The following is a 23,663-nucleotide window of genomic DNA, read 5'->3' as shown; positions in this document are numbered from 1 at the left end:
AACGTGCCGTCTGCCAACCAGCAGAGGCGAAGCAGCCAATACTTGGACCAGTTTAGCAGCCCTATTCTACCTTCAGCCTCCCACACCCTGGTCTTCCCCGACACCAGAATTGTGGTGCATGGGGGAGGGGGTGGGTGCTGGGCAAGGGTGCAGCCCCTCATGTTGTTTTAAGCCAGAGGGGAAAATGTACTGGGAAGAGGCCACGGAATAAAAGCCTGGTGAGCTCACACCTAGGGACACAGCTGGGGAAATAAATTAACTACTTCTGTTGCATGTCTACCCACAGAACAGGCCTGGGTCTAAATCTCCTCTCCCTCCAGCAGCTCCGAAGCGGCCCCGAGCTCCCTGAGAGCCATTTCCACTGACAGGCTCCTCTCCAGGTTCTCCAGCTCCCGGCGCACCTCCTCGATGAAGCCGCCGTCTTCATACTCATCAGGGGCGTCTCTGGGCACCAGGTTTGCTCCGTCCTCATCGCGGCCCCCGACGAAGGTGGGCTTGCACACATACACCAGGCTGTGGCTGTGGAGGGAGGGACGGGGGCGAGGCCCAGGCCCCCAAACTGAGGCCCTGCTCTCTGCACAAGCCCAGCTCACCTTCACGGCACCTCCTTCTAACATCCTGCCTTAAAGCAGATGCTGAGGGAGGGTCACCTTTGGAGAATGTGCTCCAAGGTGAGCTCCCCCACGTCGAGCCACAGGTCTGTCCTCCTGTCACGGACCCTCTCTGGCAGCCCTGAGGACTTGGCGGTCTGAGAGTTTACAGCCCCCTGCCCACCTGGGCCCCCAGGCAGCAGCAGCCCCTGCTGCACCTATGGGGAGCCCTGGGCCTTGTGGGCCAGGGCCAGGGTTCTGTCTGTTTCCCCAGCCACCCTGGATCCTGCTGGGAGAGAAGGCAGAGCAGCGGCTGCTGAGTGAGATGCGCACGGAGAACTTAGCCTCTGAGCAGGCCTGGTGCTTCACGTCTCTCCACGGCCTCTACTCTGCTGGCCACTCTCCCGGCTGCCCTCCTACCTCTCTGACTGCACCTTCTCAGTCTCCTCTGCTCTTTCATTGTGATGCGCCTGGGCTCCCTCCACACCCAGTCTTTTTTAACGTCATCTACTGAGGAGGCTTCAACCCTCACACAGATGAACCCAAATCTGTACCCCTGGCCACACCTCCTGAGCCCTAGTCCTATAGATCCGCTATTGGACCCTCCATCTGGAAGACCCAAGGACACCTCCAACTAAACCTACCTTAAATTAAATCCACATCTTCCCCCCACCCTGCTCCTGCTCCTGGGTCCCCACTGGGTGGCACCTCATTTGCTCTCAGCCCCCGACAGAAAGGGCAAGTGAGACCTCACCTATGAGGCTGGCAGAGGAGGCCACTGGCACACGGGCATCGGTCCAAAGCTCCATCAGGCTCCAGCTCCCAGGTGATGAGATCCAAAAGCCGGCTGGCAGGGTCGTGGCAGAGCTCACCCTCCATGGGCAGGGGTGTGCACACAGGAAACAACAGACCTGGAACCAGTTGAGGGTTACCCCTGTACCAGGCAGGCAGGCAGGCACCAAAGGAAGGAGCAGAGAAATGGGGTGCAGCCCCCCAGCTTCCACCCTGAACCCCAAAGTGGAGGTTGGGATTGAAGAGGTGGAATGGTAGGAAACCAGAATGATGGCATGGGCTCAGGAGGGAACAAGCCGGGAGGGCTGGAGCAGTTAGGGAGGACTGCCTGGAAGAGGTGGTCTTGTGCTGGGTTTTGAGGCCAGAGGTATGGAGAAATTAAGAGTAGAAAAAGGCACTGAAGTTTTTTTTGGAGGGGCAGGAATTATTATTACAAAATATGTTTTCAAAGAGAAAAAATCTGGAAGGATATAGATAAGACCTTTGCTTATCTGTATCTTCCAGTTTTCCTACACTGAAAATGTATTATTTGTATAATTAAAAAATGAAAGTAACTATGTTTATATATATATGGGCTGGTGAGAAAGGTTGGGACAGCAAGATTCCCAGATGGGCCCAGGAGTAGAGAGAAAAGGAGGACAGGTAAGCTGGACCCGGCCGAGGTCTTGGAAGGCCAACTGAGGAGTGGAATTGAAGTGACAGGACAGGAGCATCCGCAGCTCCCAGAGGAATGATACCCAGGGAGCCATGTCCTTGAGGAAAATTGCTGGGGCAGCAGGTACCAGGTGGACTAGGGCTTGAGGGAGGGGTTAAGGGATGGTTTCAGAAACACCCGTGGATAGGGAGAGCACCTGAGCAGACCTCACCTGGGAAGGGCAGTGAGAATGAGAGATGGGAGTAGAAGGGGGCCACTCTCAGGAAAGCGGACCAGGGCCAGGTGCTACCCTGAGACCTGGGGAATGGGTGGAGTGTGATGGGGAGGGGGTGCCCTCATCCCACGCATCTGGGGGTATTCCTCCCTCCTTGGGCTCATGCATCCTGAAGGAATTTAATTTCCAGGCATCACAGGAGGAAAAGAAAAAGAGTGAGACAGAGAGCTGGTCTTCAGCCCCGGGAAGAAGTTGCGGTGCTGGGACACATACCAATGAGCATCGGGGACCCTGCCTAGGAGGAGGTCCCTGAAAAGGTGTGGTTGGCATGGACGGGGCCCCAGGAGGCCCAGTGTGCTAGAGCTTGGGACAGGGCTTGTCCTGCCCCCAGAGGGGAGCCCACCCACCTCTCTGGAAGGCACAGCACAGCCCCGGCTGGCAGTCCCTCTGGTTGTCACAGATGGTCCCGTTGCCGCCTTTGGTGGCCGTTCTGGTGCAGTGACCCCAGACGCACAGCTGGTCTCCACAACACTCGCTGTCCCGGGTGCAGAGCTGCAGCAGGGAGGGAAAACACAGGTGGCTCACGGACCTGAGGGAGCCCAGCCTGTCCCTGCCCCCAATCCAGAAGCCTGGAGACAGTGCAGGTCGGCTACCCCACATCCTCCTACTATAGACAGGAGGAAACCAAGCTCCTTGGTCTGGGGGTGTCTTAGGGAAGTCAAGGGGGTGGAGATGGGAGCTGGGCAGGAAACATGACACCTGGGGGAGTCCTACACAGCTTGAGATTTTATAAAGGATGGTTGCATCTTTTCGGTTCCCCCCCGGACTTGGCTTTGCCTCCTTTTCATTAGGTCCCTTATTAACGGTCAGGAAGGAAGATGGCTTATGGCCCACAGACGCAGGCAGCGGCGTGAATCTGATCAGCTGATTAAATTAAGGCCCAAGCCTGGACAGCCACAGGGACAGGAGGGCACTGGGTGCCTTGGACCTGGGGTCGCACGTGTGGAGTGGTGGCACCGAGCAGGCCAGGAGCTGCCTAACCACAGGTGGGGCCAGGCAGGGCGGCAAGAAGCCCTCTATTTTCCAAACTTGTTATCGTGCTGTGTTATTGCCTTAATAATGAAAAGGACCAGAAAAGCCCATATATGGCTTTGGCTAAAACATCTGTTGGGCAGAGGGAGTGTCGCTCTTCCCCGGCTTCCCGCTTCTCTGTGGAACCTCCATCTGGAACATGCTCTGGCTTCTTCCTGGGCCTCCTTCTGCCCTCTCTGAGCAGACTGGGAGAAAGATCTGGGGCGTGGGTTGCCCCTTCCCTGCCCAAGGGCTGCCATGGTGTTGCCGGCTGCATCTACTGGGATGGTTTTCCCCAGGGAAGGGGCAGGGTAGGGCCTCCTCTGTCCTCCCTCTGCATCTCTCGTATCTATGAGGCAGGCACTGGGGCCAGAAGCCACTGGGCGGGTAGGGTGACAGCAGGTCTGCAGATGGCTTCTGGTCACCCCAGGAGTCAGCCCCACTGGGCACCATGGACTGGCTGTTCCAAGCGTGGACACGGTGGGGCCCCATAGGAGGCTTCCAGGAAGCCCAGCTGAGAACTGGGGGCCACTGGCCTTCTCCCCCAGGTCCCCTTTTCTGGGCCCCCATGGCCCTGGCGCTGCAGCTCTGGGGGCCTCTGGGCACACTCACTGTCTGCTGGTCCCGGCACGGCTGGCAGGAGTACTCGAAGCTGGAAAATTGGCAGTACCTGCCAGGCCCACAGTCCTCATCAATGATGCACTCCTGGGAGGGAGGGGAGGGGAGGAGAGGAGAGGGGAGGGGAAGAGGGAGCAGCTTCATCAGTGAAAGGCAGATCAGCTGACCCGCGGTGCCCTGGAAGGGCCAAGCCCCACTTTATCCCGAAGTCTTAGCCCACAGGAATGGCCTCCAGACTCCTCTTACACCCAGGCGGCCCGCCGGGCTCTCTCACTTCAGCATCCACTCCCTCCAGGCTGGCGGGGGCCCTCACCCACCCCGCACGCCCGGGCTTCTGCCCTGCAGGATGCCACACCCAGTGCACACAATCGAGTCTGCGTGCAGCCCTCCCCCTCACACACCCGGGATGGGAGCACAGAGACTCAGCCATTCTTCAAGGAGGAGCAGATGGATTTAATAAGAAGAGCTAATGAGTTCCAGGCCCAGGTGGCTGCACAGGAAGGGCTGGGGTCCAGGCCCAGTAGGGCCCTGCTGACAGTGAAGGAAAAGTGCTGCAGAGGCTGTGCAGCTGGGGGGCTGTCGGGGGGCCTCCTGGGGGTCCTGGTCTGGGGTCCAGGGCTGCCTGGCAAAGGCAGCTGCCAGCTTTGAAACCCGAGGAGGGTGCAGCTGGCACTCAGCCCTCCAGCCCAGGTGCCTTCTCATGGCTGCCAGCCCTGCTTGGCCGGACAAATGGAGGAGAAAGGGAGAGAAGGGATCTGTCCACCCCAAGGCCCAGAAAAGGGAGGCCACTGCAGCCCGGCCACGGTCACCCGTCACTGGCAAGAGCAGGGCTGCTTTAGCTCCGGGCCTGCTGTCAGGCTCCGGCCTGGGAATTGGCAGCTTCAGAGGGAGAGGAGGGCAGCAGAGGCGAGAGGCATAAGATCCACCACTGACAACCCGTCATGGTGCCAGCCCCGGCGGGCTCAACGTCCCCGGTCTACCTCGTGGCTTCCCCAGCAAGCAGCAGGGAGGGATTACTTTCCCCATGCTATCAACCTGGAAACTGAGGCTCAGAGAGGCCAAGGGGGCCCCCCAAGATAGAACAGCTATTCAGGGTAGGGGGACCCTCTCCACCACCAGCCCTTGGCTGAGGGGGCCTAGGGCTCCAGATGTGGCCGTCAGGGACCCACGGATGAGAAACTCTCCTGAGGCAGGTGTTCTGGGGCCCCAGCAAACCTTATGGGAGGGTCTGGGGGAGGGAGGGACCTGCCTCCCCGCTCTGACCTGGGCATGCTCCATGCTGAAAGCAGGTGTGGAGCCGGACCCAGAAAGGCCTGGATGCGCAAGCCCTGGCCTAAGTGGCCTGGGCTGGTCCCTCCCTCTGCTCTGTGAGCTGAGGCACCAGTGCTAATGGGTATGGACAGGAGACTGTGAACGGGGTCTTCTAGGGACCCCCAGGGCCAGAGCATGTGTGTAGGCCTGGGGGTCAGCAGGGAGGCTCTGGCCAGGTAGCCTAGGGAATGAAGCTTTGTCCCTGGGAAGTGACAGGTGTCCCCAGGCCAACACTGCAGGCCTAAGAAGATGGGTATTTGGTTCAGGGCAGCTGCAGGCTTGGCCTCTGCATAGGACTGTTGCAACTCCCGCCCGGCACTGACCCCCAGCCTGGCATACCTCAGAGCATGCGGTCATGCTCTGTTCACCAAGCAAAGCTCACCCAGCCAGGAAGACCATCAGTCCCACTGGACACCATCTTCCAACAGCCCCTTTGAGCGATGACGGGGAAGAGGCCAACCTGGAGACGTGGTACCAGTCACCCCCATGTGCCAGGCTCTGTGCTCACCAGGGGCTCCAGAAGGGACCAGGGCTGACACCCAGAACAAGTGAAAAGTAATTTAAATCTCTACTGTAACCTCTCAAAAAGTGTCCAAGGGTAACCAAGCAGGACCCAATGGGGCCTTCCTGGGACAGACCCTCACCCCCACCCCATGTCCTCCACCTGCCTCTTGTTTGTAGAAAAACTTTAACCTCCTAGGCCTTCCCTGAGTTCTGAAGAAAAAATTTAATCAGAGAAGTGAGAAAATGCAGAACCAAAGGAAAACAGTCAAGCAAGACAAAACAGTGATAGTTTAGCCATTAAATATGTCCTTGAGCCGTTTTGCAGTTACTGAAACCCCCAGCAGGTGGAAGAAGTTAACTAGATGCTGATCACAAGCCCACGGACCCCAGGCAATTGGAACCAGAAGACTGATGATGTTGACTCCCAGTTACCTTCCCACCCATCAGAAGAATGTCCGCAAGCTCATCACGCACATGTGCAACTCTCTCCCTCAACCTGTCTTTAAAAACCCTTCCCTGAAAGCCATCGGGGAGTTGGGATCTTCTGAGCTTTACTCCTTGCTTGGCCTTGCAACAAACGCTGCACTTTCCTCACCACAACCCAGCATCAGAAGATCGGCTTTACTATGTGCAGGCAAGTGGACCCAAGTTTGATTCAGTAACAAAAGGAGAGCACACTGCCCACCACCCTGCAAGATGACCTAAAATTGCTCTTCTCTGTGTCTCCCCAGCGTCCCACGCATCTCGGCCCACGAGCCCCCTCCCATGGCTCTGGCCGAAGTTTCCATCACCACAGCAGTGCAGCAGCTCAGCAAGTAGGGTCTGCCCCCGCAAAAGGAATCGATCTTGTCCCTGTTCCCAACCCAGCAACCCTAAAAGGTCGGCTGTTTTTACTGGTGAGAAAACTGAGTCTCAGAGGGGCGGAAGGGCCGCCCAAATCAGGGGCTGAGCTGGGGGCAGGGCACTCAGTCTGTGTGACCCCAGAGTCCATAATAGCCTCAGAAGCCGACAGGTTTTTAAGTAAAGCACTCAGCCACCACGCCTTCCTCGACACAGACTCAACTCAGCCAGTTAAGCCAGAAGCGTCCTGACATTTCTTCCAAAACAGAATAGCAAGAGCATGGGGTGGTGGGGGCAGGAGGGAGGGAGTAGAGGGCCCACAGGTATCAAGGCCCTTCTCTGAACCCGGCCACATTTTGAAGCATTGGGATGCAAACGTGAATAGGAGAAGGCCTTTGCCCTCAAAGAATTTATCATTCAATTAAAAAAAAAAAATGCAACCCAGCAGAAAAGAGAGAAGGGTATGAACAGACAACATACAGCCAGTGAAACTGCTTTGTCTCTTCACGCAGAAAAGATATTCGAGGGGCTTCCCTGGTGGCGCAGTGGTTGAGAGTCTGCCTGCCAATGCATGGGACACGGGTTTGAGCCCTGGTCTGGGAGGATCCCACAGGCCGCAAAGCAACTGGGCCCGTAAGCAACAACTACTGAGCCTGCGCGTCTGGAGCTTGTGCTCCGCAACAAGAGAGGCCGCGACGGTGAGAGGCCCCCGCTCACCGCAACTAGAGAAAGCCCTCGCACAGAAACGAAGACCCAACACAGCCATAAATAAATAAATAAATAAAGATGTTCGATTTCACCAATAATCAAGAAAATGCAACTTAACAGAGCTGGATACCACGTTTTCACTTAGAACAGAAACAAGAAGTTTGATACTATCTGCAGTAGGCAGAATACTCCCCCCCTACCCCAATGTCCACACCCTCATCCCTGGAAGCTATGGACATGTCATGTTACATGGCAAGGGGACAAAGTCACAGGTGGAATTAAGGGTGTTAATCAGCTGACCTGACATAAGGAAAGAAGCCTGGATTTTCCAGGTGCACCCAGTGTAATGGTAAGGGGCTTTGCACGTGCCAAGGAGCAGCAGGGTCAGTGTCATGGCAATGCCACATGCAAAGACCCTCATCCCCAGTTATCCAGACCTAACTGGTTTTGACTATGGAAGGGCCATGGGCCAAGGATCAGTATTTCTCCTAGACCTTCCAGAAGGAGCCAATACTTTGATTTCAGTCCAATGAGACTCCTGTTGGACTTCTGATTTATGGAAATGTACGATAATAAATTCCTGTTTTTAAACCACTAAATATATGGTAAGCTGTTACAGCAGCAATAGGAAACTAATACATTGCATAATATCCCAAGTTGGTAGGGATTTGAGAAACTGAGCATTGCCAGATGGCAGTTAGGGGGTAATTAAAGTTGAAGTAGATGTTCTTTGCAGGCAACTCATCAGCATCTATCAAAAATGTAAATGCATAGACCCTTTGACCCAGTAACTCCCCTTCCAGGTGGCTATCCTCAGAAACACTCATCCAGAGGTGCAGACACCCAAGTACAGGGATGTTTAAGGCTATACGTCAGTATCATATTTGTAATCCAGAAATAATGGAAATGCCCAATAAGAGGGGACTGATTAAATTATTGTACAATCATTTCGTGGGAAAATGGCACCAGGCAGACATTAAAAAGAATGAGGTAGTTCTTTGCACTGTGATGTTTACAATCCATCAGTAAGTAAAACAAGCAAGTGAAAGAAGCATGTAATCTCACTCCTGTAGAGCAGAATAACAATACGTGTGACACGCGCCTGGACCCCGCACAGCGCCTGGCATGTGGGGGCACCTGATGGATACCGCTTAGTGGATGAAACCACTTGTATATTACTGGAGCAAACAGGCTAACAAAATGCTGACCGTTAGCATTGATCTGGGAACCAAAGCAAGAAAATATGCACATTCCATTAACTTGGCTTCTCATTCCCCAAGAATCCTGTAGACTTGGAATTTTTACTACATATTTCCCTTTCCAGATCTTTAATTTAAAAGATATGAGCTGTGGGGGCAGGGGCAGACTTCCCTGGTGGTCCAGGGGCTAAGAGCCCACGTTCCCAGTGCAGGGGGCCCGGGTTCGATCCCTGGTCAGGGAACTAGATCCCACACGCTGCAGCTAAGAGTTCACATGCCGCAACTAAAGATCCCACATGCTGCAACTAAAGATCCCACAATGAAAATCCCACATGCCGCAACTAAGACCTGGGGCAGCCAAATTAAATTAAATTTAAAAAAAAAAGATATGAGCTAAGAGCCCCTGCTGTTCACAATTCTCCATCAAGCAAAGAACAGCTTCATCCTCAGGAATATCTTCCTTTCCCTAAACTGACTCCTACGCAGAACAAAGCATTCCCTACAGAGTCACAATGAAGCAATTCATTTTTTTCTAGGTATGGAAAAATTTTTGGCATGGAACCTTGCCAAACACTTTTGAAAAATTCAGATACACTAAAGCAATGGTTTCCTTTGCAGACATGTTTCTGCTACCTGCCAGGGGCTCTGGCAGGTTAGTTCAGCATGACTGACCCCCAGGAAAGCTCGGTGCTTCTTTGTTAACGGTCTGCCAGCTCGCTTACTGTGGATGTGCATTCCCAGCAGCTAGAAATGCTGGAGATGCTCTTTGAGAATTGTGATCATACTGGAAACCTTGGAACTTCAAAGTGTAAAGAACCCCTAGAGGCCAAAAGAGCAGAAACTGAATTCTGGTTTTGCCACTTCACAGCTGTGACCTATCTCACCGGGCTGTGAGAATGCCAAAAAATTTTTAAAAAAGAAAGAAAAGAAAAAAATGAAGGGCTCATGTGAGCACCACGGAGCAGGTGGGATGAGGTGCTGGGGTGAGATGACAAGCTGAGCCTACACCAGCTGCCCACGGTGTTCTGGCACCAGGCCCAGGCACGGCCGGGTCACTGCTGCCGCCACTCAGCACCAGTTCTCCTGACTCCCCCCAACGCGGGCCTTAGTACCCACACTTCCCAGATGTGGAAACTGAGATTTAAGGTGAAGGATCTGTCCAGAGTCACCCAGCCCAGACGTGGCGTTGCGAGTCCAAGCCAGTGGGTCTGACCCTAAGGACAGGATCCTTCCATCTCCCCTCCTGGGAGGATCACCTCTCTCCCTTCAGCGCCAACCAGTCCCCTGTGCCTCAGTCCCAGCTTAGCAGAGCCCGCCTGGGACGAGGCCACAGGCCCCACACATCCCCGGAGACTCAGGGCCAGGGCCACGGCCCGTGGGCATCTGGGCCTCAAAGCTGGGTCACTTAGAGCCAGCTTCTTCGGAGGCTCCCCGGTCCCGGCCACTCGCTGTCTGTCCCCACCCCTCCCTCCCATCCTGGTGGGGAAGGCTGACAAACAGCCCAGAGGCCTGCTGTCAGGACCGCAGCCATTCAGAGGACGGGGGTGGGGGGGTGGGGGGAGGCTTTGTTGTTCCGAGGACGGAGCTATGTTTAGAAGGCGCTCTGCACAGCACTCTGCTCAGAGGCCAGCGCGGAGGCGGGACCAGCAGGGAACACGCTGGAGATCTGGCAGGATGCTAGGCCGGGAAATGGCCCTGGCACTTCGACACTACCATGAAATACTGGAAAATGGCAAAGGAGCCATTCTGCGTCTTTGATTTTCCATTTCAGAGTTTATCAGGGGAGGCAAAGGAAGGGGGAGAAAACAGCACAGGAACCCCGCGAGGCTTTCCTCGGCTTCTGTGTGGCGAGCGGCTGGGGGGAGCTCAGCTTCTCTGTGGCCCTCTTGCTGCCACACTTCGCTTCTCACACTGGCCGGGACATGTTGTTCATGGTCCCCGGGAATCCAGACATTCTTATATCGAGAGGCCTAAAGGAGGAGGCCACCAGGGGGGCCCCTGCCAGGGCTGAGGCTTTCCACAGGCTCCTCTCAAGCCCATCTTCAGGGGAACCAGCCAGGGCACATGAAATGAAGGCCCAGGGGACCTCCACCAGCTGAAACTCGCTGGCCCTTGGAGCTACAGCCCCTGCAGCAGGGAAGGTTCAGAGAGCACCTGCTTGGGCTTCCATGGCTCTCTCTATCCTCACAGCCCCGTGAGGTCACTTCACATCCCCCAGAACGTGCCCGGTGCAGAGTTGCCATTCAGTTAAAAATACATAGATGAACCAAAGACCAATCTCCACTTTGCAGGTAAGTAAACTGAGGCTCAGAGCCCAAGGTCATCGATGGAGTTGGAAACACTAAGATGTAAACCCAAGTCCATCAGACCCCCAAGCTGAGGCTCACTGACCTTCCACCACACCCTGTTGCCTCTGAATACCCAGGTACAGGTTGAATTATGCTCCCCCCAAATTCATATTTTGAAGCCCTGATTCCTAGTACCTGTGAATGAAAAATGTTGCCTGCCATATCAGTAAACAAAGGATGTTGCAGCCGTCAAGCCATCACATGACAGCTGCCCCGAACCATGAGCCCTGAGGGAACTCAGGATGGAGACAAACCAAAGGGGCTGCCCACTGCCAAGCCCTCAGCCACTGCAGTCACCCCCAACTGTGTACCCCGGGGGAATTCAGAATGGAGAAAAGCAGGGTACTGGCCCCAGACAGCTGAAGTGCACATCAAAGGAATGATTTCAGTGAGCCCAGACTCTTGCATCTTCCCATACATAGAACAGTGCTAACTTCCTTATCTTGAGATATCTGGTTTTCTTTAATTAATAGTAATCTTTTGATGTCCTGACTACCTGGTCTTCGTTACAAAAACTCCTATATATCCTGGCTCCACCCCCCCCCTCCGCCTTGCCTCTTCGGAACACTCCCTCAGAGTGATCTGAGAGTCCTCTCTTCCGGGCTTGAAGTCCTCATAATGTCCACCAAATAAAACATAACGTTCAAATTGCAGGTTGTGTTTGTTTTTTTTTTTCAGTCGGCATACCTCAGAATGTGACCGTATTTAGAAATAGGGTCATTGCAGATATAATTACTTAAGATGAGGTGATTAGGGTGGGCCCTAGAGCGATACACCTGGTGTCTTTATGAAAAGGGGAAATTTGGACACAGAGACAGACACTGCTGGAAGGAAGACGTTGTGAAGAACAGAGAGAAGATCTACAAGCTTGTTCAGCCCTCAGAGGACCCACCTCGGCCAACAGCTCGACGTCAGACCTCCACCCTCCAGAGCTGCGAGACAACACGTTTCTAGTGGGTCACCTTGTCACCTAGCTTGCTTTATTCTGGCAGCCCTAGGAATCTGACACCCGCCGCTCCCAACAAGCCTGTGGCCAAATCTCCTCTGTTTCAGACCTAACACACACATCCAGCCTCTGTCCCTGAGCTTCAAATCTCCCTCGGGGTGGGAGCCAGAGGTATGACAGAGGGGATGGGGTCGGTGGCGGGGGAAAGACACGGCACATTCTGAAGGATTTTTACCCCAGGGACTGGAACAAGGTTTCTGCGTTGAGCCCAGAAACTTTCAACCAGCAAGTTTTGGGCCCCAGGCCCATGCTCTGGTTACAGAGTTTGGATGGATGGTCCTCTCCTGGTCCCAGGTGTGTAGTGGTGGTGCCGGGCCCTAAATGCTCCTGGGATGCGGGGATGGTACAGTCTGAGATAAACAAATGTCCCTCCCAGACGTGGGGCTGTTCTCTGAGCCCCGGCCCTCCTGAGCAGACTGTGGGCACCAACCGTCCTCATCTTCCCAGAACTGGTGGGGCTTCCTGGGATGCGGCCCCTGCAGTGCCAACACTGGGGAAGTCCCGGGCGCTCTGGGAGCACACACCCTCACACCTCCCTCTCCGGGCCCTGTCGCTGCACTCAACGCACTCTGGTTACCCCATGTCCTTCAGCCCCTCAAGGCCACGTGGCACCAGTGTACCTGGGGTTGGCATGAGGGTGAGCTGCAGGCTTTGGGGCCCCAGCATGGAATTGAATATGGGTTCACTTACAAGCTGGGTGACCTTGGGCAAATTACTGAGCCTCTCTGTGCCTCGATTTGTCTGTAAAATGAGAATCCTCAAGAGGCTGTTGGACAGATGAAAAGAGATAAAATGTGCATGCTCTTGGAACAGTGCTGGGCGCCCAGGACTCAACCCCCAGGGCGCACCTCTGTCTGCGCTCGTAACTCACTGCAGGAGCTCAAAAGGTGACCGTGGGAAGCCTTGAGTAAGCTTCTGAGCTAAGTTCAGGCCAGCAGATCTCATTCTAGAGTGAATACCTGTCCTACTGAAAAGACCCAGAATGTCAGGTGCAGCCAGGGCTCTCCATCCATCACCACAAGACAACCTCCTGCTTCACCCTGGAGCCCTCTGCTGTGGGGAGACAGGAGGGAGGAGGACAGGTGCACAGAAGTACAAGGGCGGCCCAGGGATGCCCAATTACAAGAGGGCATGCAAGCAGCCAGGAGACACACGATTCAATCACCCTGGGTGCTAGGCATTTGGCATCCCTCATCTCATCTCATCGTCTTCCAAAGTGAGCAAGAGAAGCCCAACTTTACAGACCAAGGCAGTGAGGTCACTTGCCAAGGTCATGGGTAAGAAGTGGTAAGGCGGGGCACTCAGCCCAAGAGTTCCATCTGACCCCGACCCAGTGCTCTAGGGAGAAAAGGACAGACCCCAGCGAACAGGCAGCCTGGGGGCCCAGGCCAGGGGGCAGGAGGGAGAAGTGTGGGGCAGGAGGCCTCTGGGGGAGCCTGGGAGCTGCCAGCTCTGCCTGCAAGGGAGGGCAGGGTCTCCAAGGCTGGGCCCTGGTGCAGGTGCCCAGAGGGCTGGGAGTGGTGCTGAGAGCAGCGGGCAGGCGGCCTCCCCTTCCTTCTACAGGATCTCCAAGTCAGCTTCCCCTGTTCCTCAGACTCCTTTTTTGACCTTAAGACCAGGTCAATCGCAGGAGCTGTGACACTCATGCACATTTGTCTCGAACACAGCAGGGTGCCCCCAGCCTCTCCTCGACGCTGCCCTGGAAACTCTCAGCCAAAGCTGCAAACCTCACCCAGGGCTGTGGCCTGACCCATGCTGCAGGGATAGCCCGATGGAAAAACCCAGGCCAGAGCCAGAAGCCGACGCCAACTATCATTATCCTAAAGTCCCAACATCTGCAAAGGCCTGGGGCTCCGGGGCTGCTCCCACCAATACCTCTTCCCCAGTCACACAACCCGAGAAACAGGAAAATGTGGCCCCAGCTGGGCTCAGCACACGAGGTGTGGAGACCCATACCCCAGAGCCTGCGGTGCCCATATCACTCAGGACACGGTCCTGGAGTTCTCCTCTCCTCCTGGCCCCCAGCCGAGACCTCAGGCCCTCTGAGGAGACCGTCACACCCACAGGTCCTCAAGGACGGAGAGGGGTGTTCCAGACTAAAGCCTGTCCCACAGACAGGCCACAGAGACAGCCAGCCCCACACTCACGGAACTTCCCAGCACATTCTTTTAGCCTGAGCCATGTTGCCTCTGGGGAATTTCTACCCATATTTAATTCCAAAAAAAACTTATTCACGTGTCCAAGCTGTGTCTAACCAATTGAGTGTTGTCACCGCCTGGGTTAGAAGCAGTGGAGTGAGCCCTCCACCCTCTCCCCATCCACGTTTCTGAGGCTCTGAGTCTGCACGACCCCTACCTCCCATTCCGAAGGCAGACTTTGAAGGTCTGACCTTCACCAAATACACACGGGACCCAGCTGGTGCAGAAGAAGCCTGCTGCCCAAGCCGTCAGGAGCCTAACCGTAATTGTTCTGAGAGCTGCCCCAGCAGAGGGGCCCTGGAGGAAGCGGAGGTTGGACTAATTCAATCATTGCCAGATTGGAGGAGACAGGCGGCCCTCCAGGCCCAGGGAGCATCCAGACCGCATCTGTGACGGTGGCATAATAACAAAGTGTGACAAGGGGAGAAGTGAATAAAAAACAGGTTATGTCCCCCTGTGACCTGAGAGACGGGGGCCTGAGGTTCCGGCACGAGGAGCTCTCTGCCTGCACCAGGCAGCACCTGGCACCGTGAACTGCCCCCTTGGCTTGAATTCTCACTCCCCTAGCAACCCTCAGACAACCAACCTGGCTCCTCAAGGCCCTGACACCAGATGGGGGGTGTCCTGGATGGGGCGCCAACATTCCTGCCACTGCAAAGATATGTTCCTCACCCGTGCAAACCAATAACCTACACATCAGTGAGGTCTGAGTTCAGTTCACAAGAGGGCCAAGGATGTCCCGTGTCTGCATCTGCAGGGCTCAAGGGTCCTAGCAAATTCACCCAGGTTGTGAGTCCCCGTGAGACCTTCACCCTGAGGACACTCCATCTTGTAACTCATTGTCTTCCCACGACGACCCGAGTCCAATCTCTGCACAGCACACAGAGCCCTTCACGGTCAGTTCCCAACCTGCTTTCCAGTCCAATTTCCTGACCTCCCCAAGACCCGATTTTGGTCACTGCTTCTAGAATGCCCTCACTTCCCCGCTCTGCCAATTCATCTTTAAGGAGCAACACAATGTGTCCTCCTCAGACACATTCCTGACCCTCCCCACTGGGCAGCGAGGGCCTGTCTCCCGGGAACCCCTGGCCCTCAGTACCCACCCCAGTGAAAGCCGGGTGAAGAGAGGAATACGTTTGGACTACAAAGACCAACAGGCATTTATAAGGCTTGCCAAGACTGACACTGGGAGAGCCAAGATTCAAACTGTGGAGGCTTCAAGTGTCTGTAATTGGTTTTTCTCTCTGAGGAGTGACCCTGTCCAGCAGCAGTCAAGGTGGCCGGTGGCTGGCTGGTCATTTGTGTCTCTAGGCAACCCAAGGCGGGACGTGCCTCAACTCCCAAAGCCCTCTGAGGCCTTCACTTGAGTCACTGGCCTCGTCTCACCAGAGCACTTACAGCATCTTTGGATTGTTTTTTGAAATAGGTAGCTGGGGGGACTGAAAGGGCAGTCCCTCAACTATCCCACCCAACCTAGGAGAGCATCTAGGCTCACCTTTTTTAAAAAACTAATTATTTTTGGCTGCGTTGGGTCTTCGTTGCTGTGCACGGGCTTTCTCTAGTTGCAGCGAATGGGGGCTACTCTTCGTTGCGGTGCGTAGGCTTCTCATTGCAGTGGCTTCTCTTGTTGTGGAGCACGGGCTCTAGGCGCATGGGCTTCAGTAGTTGTGGCTTGTGGGCTCTAGAGCGCAGGCTCAGTAGTTGTGGCGCATGGGCTTAGTTGCTCCACAGCATGTGGGATCTTCCCAGAGCAGGGCTCGAATCCATGTCCCCTGCATTGGCAGGCGGATTCTCAACCACTGCGCCACCGGGGAAGCCCCTAGGCTCACTTTTAATGAATCTGATACAGTGATGCTGCGTGACTTTCAAGGCTGGGTCATGAGAGGCAACAGAGCTTCTGCTTCGCTCTTTCCCTCTTCAGATGCTTGCCCTCTGAACCAAGGCTCCACCATGCTGGGAGGAAGCCCAGGCTGTGGAGAGGCCGCAGCACCAGCCAATGTCCCAGGTGACAGCCAGAAGCATGAGTATGAAGAGCTTCTAGATGATTCCAGCCTTAGCCACTGAGTCACCCTGGCTTCAAGTCAGAGCTCCCAGACTCTGGAGCAGATATGAACCATCTCACTGAACCTCGTCCAAATTCTTAGCCCCTAATCCACGAGCGTAACAAATGATTGTTTTACACCAGGGAGACTGGGGTAACAGATCACCCAAGCACAGCACATCCCAAACTTGCCCTTTGCCTTGCCAATCTTCCCGCCTGGCACCCTGGTGATGATCTCATGGCTCAGTGGGTAATGCCGGCGTCTATACAGGGCTTGCTCCCCTGCTGTAGGCAGACAGGAAGCATGGCAGGCTGTGTCCTCAGCAGTCTCGGGCAGTTGTTTAGAGCGAGGAGGCCAACTCCATATCCCTCTGCTTGGTCACCTGCCTGGTGGCTGATTCTGCGAACTCCTTCGTCTCCACTCTGACACTCTCTGGCCTCGGCCAGGCTATGGCCTCCTTGGTCTTCTTGGCTGCTCTCCAAGCCAGACAGGTTTGATGTCATTTTCCTTGGCTGGACATCTCCCCTCACTGTTCAGGAGTCCAGCAGAGCTAGAATTCCTGTGAATCCAAATGACTTTGCATAAAATACCAGTCCTTGTTGATGGTGAGTCTCCAAAGTAGCTGCTGACACTGCTCCCTGTGGCCCTGGTTGGTCTCTGAGGTAGAGGCCACCCCCCCATCCCAGCCTGGACCCCGTGGTACTGGCAGGGGAGTCCACGGCAAGGGCCTTACATCTTCTCTCTTTTAACATAAACATTCTGAGCAATGAATGGCCACCGGAAGCAACATCTGGGACGTGATGGTGGGTCCTCCGGGGCTGTGCTGTGTCCCAGGAGACCAGGAGCGCCCCTGGACTCCACTGCGTCGGGGGCCTCGAAGGAGACACACGAAGAGATACCTTTGGGGAAGTGTGAGCAGCCCTCCCTGGAGCAGAGGACGGCGTCTCCCAGGAGGGATCTGGGTGTCATGGAAGGTCTCCCAGGAGCCAGCTCCCGGGCGTCAGGACAGGAGTGTCAATGGGAAGGCGCGTCTCGGTTCTTGTTTCCACCAGCTTCTTGGCACCGGGCCACAGCACTGCTTCTGCTGTCCCCTCAGCCACCCTGGGCAAATTTCCATCACCTTCCTCTTTCTCCTTTCCTGGTTCAGGGCTGAAATTGCTGTGTGGCTCACGTCTTCATGCACATTCTGTATCCTCTCGCCTCCAGTCCTGCTGGGGCCTTGGCCACTTTCTGGGACACTTGCAACCAGAATCAGAGGTCCCGTCGGTGCTGGTACCTGCCCCAGACAAATAACGTTCAGCCATGGAGGGTGGCGAGCCGCTGCCGTGGCAGAGGTGTTCTGGGCCTTCCTGCGTCTGTGACTAGGGGAGGCCACGGCCAGTGCCAGTCACAGGCGAGGAGGATGCTCGCAGGGGGCTGCAGTGGGTGGGATCCATTCGGGGCCTGTGGGGACCAGAGATCTGTGTCCCCACCCTCACACAACTCCTCATACAGGCCCTAGTAAAATCACCTCGCTTTCAAACAAAGCAATGACCAGGATGAAACTTAAATCGCATTCACATTTACCTGCACCCAGCTAAGGCCGGTATGGTTCACACGATCGTGTGATTCCTTCATTCATTCACAGGAAAGGATAATGCAGGAGATGGAGGAGGAACAGAGTAGGTTTCAGGGGCAGGGTACGAGCGACTGCTTAGGCTTTCCAGTAAGTAAGCTAGTAGCTTCTGAGAGTGTCTCTACTGCTCAGTTACATTTTGATTCTATCTAAGACCCTCCCTCCATCACTGGGGATAGATGGAGCTTCTCCATATTTACTCACTTGGTTTCTTTTTACTCTTTTCACATGAGTTAGTGAGCTGACTCCGCCTAACCCAACCCCTTCAAATTGTTTTCCTTTGCCTTGGGAAGAAAGTCATGAATGTGTCATGTCCCAAAACACTCTTGGAGAGGGTGCCTATGTGAGATCCAGCTGCTCAGCGTAAAGCATTCTGAGGCCCGGTCCCGAGGTGCGCGTGCTGGAGAGAACGGGGGGGTGGTGAGGACTAGCTCGTCTTCCTTCTCTTGTCTATCCCAGTGGCTCAGGGCTGAGTCTGCAGGACAGCGGGTCAAGCCTTCTCCAAGGAAGAACAGACTATGGGGGGTGTGTATGATCCCTCCCAAAACATCGAAAATCTCCAATGGGACGTCCTGTCTGTGTCCTCAAGCTGATCCACTGGTGAAAAAGGCCTCAGAGGGAGGCAGAAGTCCGGAGACACGTCAGGAGGTGGCTCAGGCTGCCAAGCCCCAGCCAGGGCCTCGGGCCTCCCCAGAGGAAGACTCGCCTCCACCGGAGCCCTAAGCGGCAGGGGTCTGCAGACTTCCCACCTGGCCCACCTGGTGTCAAACGGCAGATCTGGGACCACCTGCACATTCCAACTCTGAGATGGACCCTGACCCTGCATTTTCAAGAGCCCCGCAAAGCCGGTGATCAGAAGTTTTTCAAACTTCAGTTTCCTGCGAACAGGTCTGCGAAGCCCTTAGGCTTCAAATACCTGAACGGAGGCTGGCGTTACTGGGGTCTGGAGGTCACGTCCCATCCACAGTGGGGGCGACCCCACCCCAGGGAATGCAACAGACAGATCCCCTTCAACAACCTTCCCTCTGCCAGGGAGGCCACGTCTAACTCTGAACGACTAAGAGGCCCCAGTGTGGGCACTGGCCCCTGGCCTTTTTAAAAACAGGGTCTTAACATTTTTCACGCCATGGACTCCTACGACAGCTTAACGAAGCCTACAGATCCCTTCTCAGAATAATGCATTAGGTAAATAAAGGAAAACACACAAGACTACAAAGGAAAATGACTGCACTGAAATACAGTTATGAAAATATTTTCAGATACAGTGTTTTATGGGCTTCTTTATTAACACACTGAGCAGTAGAACCTACCGGCTGGTCTGACAATAACCTTAATTTCTAAGTAGTGATGAGTGTAAATGCTGTTTCAAGTCATCTGCAACAGTAGTGAGAGAGCACAAAAATATGCCTGACTGCGACCGGTAACAAGGGAACTGCTAATGATACTGTGGTTTGTTGCCTACTTTCAAGATTGAAGGAGGTACCACTTTGATTTAAAAGTTGGTGAAAATCAAAGTGCGCTTCTTTTCCATGAGTTCTGTCCAGGTTAAGAAGGTGATTCTAATGCATGTCCAAGGTTAAGGGCTACTCCTTTAGTGCCTCCCGTCTAGCACCCTCTTTAAAAGATACATCTCAAAGGATTCCTTCAAGTTCTTTAAAAAAAAAAAAAAAAAGATGAAGAAAATGTAAAGTAACAGAAAACAGAAACAAAGTTGTTCCCCCCATGCAGAAAAAGTCACTTCCCCAGGCAACTGCTAGGCCATTGGAAGGGAAAACAGCCTGGCATCCCCCCTGGGCCTCAAATGGGTTTCTAAAGCCCTTGGTCCCCGCCTCTTTCCTGCTGTCAGCAATTATGCTCTCCCTCCCCCCAACAATCCCCACAAAGTTCACCACAGTGAGGACTGAAAAAGGGGCTTGTGGAATTGTTAAGCCTTCCAAGTTGGACCATTTGTGCTAATGAGCTTGGAAAAAGCCGAAAAACACATGCTCTGACCTCGTTCTGCTCACAAGTGGCCTCATCTTATTTTGCTTCATCTTCCTGCGATGGCAGGGGACACAGAAAGCTACAGCTCTAAGGGGGAGGCCGTGGGCCGTGGTCTAGGGAGAGTGGTCTGGGCACACCTAGGTTTTCTGCCCCATACACCCTGGAGCCACCCATCATCATGATGGCCCCAGCACTGCCCGCCGAGGTGCCGGTGCCGAGGAATCCACCCCCATCACCAGGTCTGCTCCAGCTCTCCAAGCCGAGACCCCGGCCACGGGCTATAAAAGGGACACACTACCCCTACGGTGAGCCCCCAGGTCCACTTCCTTCTCAACACTCCTTGCTGGGTAAGTCATTTAACATCACTGGGCTGCAGTTTCCTCATCTGAAAAATGGGAATGACAAACCCAAACCAATTATGTTGCTAGGAAGATTAACAGCGATACGGGTGTCCACATATCATGGCCTGGACCAGACCTTCAGTTACTATTAGTGACCTTCCCATCTGCCCCTTCTGTAAAGTAGTGTCTGGTAGAAGAAGGCTAGGCTTTGGAGTAAGACAGACCTATTTCCAGATCCTAACTCTGCCACTTACTAGCTGTACAACCTTGGCAAGTCACTCTGTGCTTCCTCATCTTTAAAGCAGGGCTGGTACCCCCTGTTCTAGGTGGGTTTGGTTAGAGTTAAGGAAAATCACTTCTATGAAATGGTCCACAGTACCTGGCACATAGTAGATGCTCGAGGAATATTAGTTCTCTTCCCTTTCTCTCCCCCTCCAAATCCTAGCAAAGCTATCGGGGAAGGGAACAGCTCCGCCAAGGCAGGCACCGAGCATGACTTTGGTTTAGCCTTTCTGCAGGGTGTGTGTTCTCCCTGGAGAAGGTGGTCCCTGCAGACATCATGGGGAAAAAACAGGACCCCAAAGCAATGGGAAAAGCAAAAGGCTACTGGGAGGGGGGTGGGAGGCTGACCGTAAGGCCTGCTTCTTGCAGGGCCTGAGAGGGATGGAGTCTGTTGGCCCCTGGCCACTTTGAGCCACTAGGGACCCACTGGCCTGGGGAGCAGGCCTCCTCAGTCTGCGAAGCAAGATGTTTTTCCACCCTGACTGCTACTCACCAGGCAGTGGGCTCTCTCTGCTTTTTGTACCTGCTTCCTCTTCTGGGAGGCCATGAATTATGAGACTATGGAAAATTCAGACTGTGGCTGTATTTTCCACATCACATCACTGAAATGTGTCAGTGGCCAAACTTCAGATACAGGTGCCGGCCACCCACTTAAAATGCTCCTCCTCGGTGGTTTAGAACGTCCCCCTTCAGGGGCACGGGTCTCATACCCGACCAGTGGTGAGAGCAGAAGAAATCGGGTGAGAGATGCCACAGTTTCCTAACCCTGATAGCCTCTCCCAGTGACCCCCAAGGGGCTCTGCCATTCTTGGGAGGGAAAGAGCCCTGTGTTTATGGCCATGCAGTGGTCCTTTTGTGATTCTGATTCTTCATTTTGAACATTTGGTGGGGGGTGTTCAATGACTCTTGGTATAAATGACAGGAATGGAACCAGGTGGTGGAAGGTTCGCAATAACTTCTTCAAAACCACCTCAAATTATGGCTGCAAACTTCCATGACTTTTTCTATCAGAAATATATCTTTTTATGGAAAAGGCAAGTTTATACCTGGTTTCAGAGGAATAGGAACCCATTTTACCATTCAACCATCTACCATGACTTTGGGAATTTAACTTCTCTAAACTCCAGTGTCCTCATCTGTAAAATAATACCTACTTCCGGGACATCCCTGGTGGCGCAGTGGTTAAGAATCCACCTGCCAATGCAGGGGCTGCGGGCTTGATCCCTGGTTCGGGAAGATCCCACATGCCATGGAGCAACTAAGCCTGTGCTTCACGACTACTGAGCCTGCGCTCGAGTCTGCAAGCCACAACTGCTGAGCCCACGTGCTGCAACTACTGAAGCCCGTGCGCCCTAGAGCCCACATGCCACAACTACTGAGCCCATGCACTGCAACTACTGAAGCCCGCACGCTCTAGGGCCTGTGTGCCACAACTACTGAGCCCGTGTACTGCAACAAAGACCCAACGCAGCCAAAAAAAAAAAAAAAAAAAACCTACTTCTCTGTTTTATAAAAATTAGAAAATAAAAGATGTAAAGATACCTGGTGTACAGCCCAGCAAACAGTAGGTGCTCAATAATGTAGATGAACGAATGAAGGCAAGAAAAACACAAAGAGGACCATTTTTTCAAGCAAATAAAACTCATCTACGTATTTGTAGCTCTTTGCTGGGTCTTATCTTCAAGGCCTGCTGCTTCTGTTTACAGTCCCCAGCTTACTCCTTGGTCATACAGCTTTCATCTGTTAAACGTGTTCATTCAACTATTAAGCGCCGATCCCCTGTTGATACAGAAGTAAACAGAACAAAGCCCCTGCCTTCCCAGGGCTCACAGTCTTCTAGATACTCTCCTGGCCACCACTTCATCAACTTCGGATGGCTGCTCCCTGAGAAGCCCTGAGAAGCCCCTTCCCCAGCAGTCATCACCATCTTCTCAGCATTAGGCAGACCATCTCCCCGGTTACTAATCTTACTAGGTATCACAAAACGGTGACACCAAGGCCCTGCTTCCCCAACAGGAAACTCCATTATCAATGGCTGCTTGAAGTGCTGTGTTATCTCAAGTTCTGAAGCTCCATCCGGGCTCATTAGGAAATAACTGCTATTGATTAGTCGTGTCTGCTATGGGCGTGGCAGTGGGGAGGATGGCAGTGTATGTGCCCCATGTTTTCAACCCTGGTCTACAGGAACTCAAAGGACCCTGTGAACCCTGCCATTTATAATTCTGTAACTCAGTGAAATCTTGCTTTACTACCTTTGGCACAAGACCTGTCTTCACACAACAGCTTTTTCATCCGTTTGGTCTAGCACCTTAGCCAGTATCACCTGAGAAAGTTTCTCAGTTACTGGGTTTCAAGGGACGGCAAACCTACAACAAAATAAATACATGTACTAATGTATCACCCTCATATTTGGTAAATCACTGCTCCTAGAGGCCCAGGAAATTAGCTCAGAGAGGAGAATCTATTTGTATTGAACATCTATTAAGTGCCGGACACTTTCCATACATTGTCTCCTCCTTCTGAAACACCCTTAGGGCAGTCACTAACTCCTCCTCTCATGGGGCAGGAACCAGTGCTCAGAGCAGTAGGGGAAGCTGCCCAGGGAGCAGGGATCCCAACCCCTGGCACTCCAGACTCCAAATCCCACTGCTCTGTGTTCCCATAAAATGTACCCACATGTCTTGTTTATTCTTTCTCTTCCAGGGGGTGGAGGTGAAAAGTGAAACTGACAGTGGGTCTAGACAGAGCGATGAGATCTGGGCAAACGTTTAGATGACTCAATCCTCATCCATCATTTTTCCTACAGTCTGCTGGGCATAGGACCAAGAGAAGACATTCCTGCCTGACTTGGGAGACCAGCTCAGCTCACCAGGTTTGGGGCATACTGTGAATTCCCTGAGAGCATTAAATACATACCTCTGCATCCCAAACCTTCATCCTGACCCAGTTCCCTTCCACTGGCTCTGCCTATGACCCCAGAGCCCCTGTCCTCTGGTCCTCCTCCCAGGAAACCCTCCCGACCACCACAAAACCCTCTCCCTGGAGGCCTGAGCCCCCGCCAGAGCCCCCAGGAGTCTGCAGTGCCCCGAGGGAAAGTGGGAGCTCCTCGAAGCCTCAGGGATCCTTTCAGGAGACACGGTGCAGGATCTCACCAAGGAAGGTGTGGATGGGCAGGAGATTCCTAACGATCAGGAAAACCACATCTTTGGATCCTAGAAATGAATTTCCAAGGAGGCAGCCTGAGCCTGCCTACACCCAGCCGGGGACAGGGGGACGTTTTCAGCATGTTGGCTAGAGGGGGGCGTGAGTTACTGTTTACTTACACCTCTGGTTAGTGGTGTCAGGT

At 53.9% G+C, this 23,663-nt stretch overlaps 1 protein-coding gene across 1 annotated transcript in view; it reads right to left on the bottom strand.

The window, feature by feature from the left end:
* Positions 1-273: 273 nt before the first annotated feature.
* The window catches only part of DKK3 (dickkopf WNT signaling pathway inhibitor 3), a 46,955-nt gene continuing 23,565 nt past the window's right edge, over positions 274-23,663 (bottom strand). Inside the window, exons 5-8 of the mRNA XM_079930704.1 lie at positions 3,935-4,027; positions 2,659-2,803; positions 1,345-1,501; positions 274-519 (exon numbers count right to left, since the gene is read on the bottom strand). Of these exons, the coding sequence (XP_079786830.1) occupies positions 300-519; positions 1,345-1,501; positions 2,659-2,803; positions 3,935-4,027 (615 nt within the window). The 3' untranslated portion in view covers positions 274-299. The remainder of the gene's footprint in view (positions 520-1,344; positions 1,502-2,658; positions 2,804-3,934; positions 4,028-23,663) is intronic.

This window comes from Stenella coeruleoalba, assembly GCF_951394435.1.
Source record: "Stenella coeruleoalba genome assembly, chromosome: 8".
NCBI classification, from domain to species: Eukaryota; Metazoa; Chordata; class Mammalia; order Artiodactyla; family Delphinidae; genus Stenella; species Stenella coeruleoalba.
The sequence above is the reverse complement of the archived record's forward strand: the minus strand, read 5'-3'. Positions and strand labels throughout refer to the sequence as shown.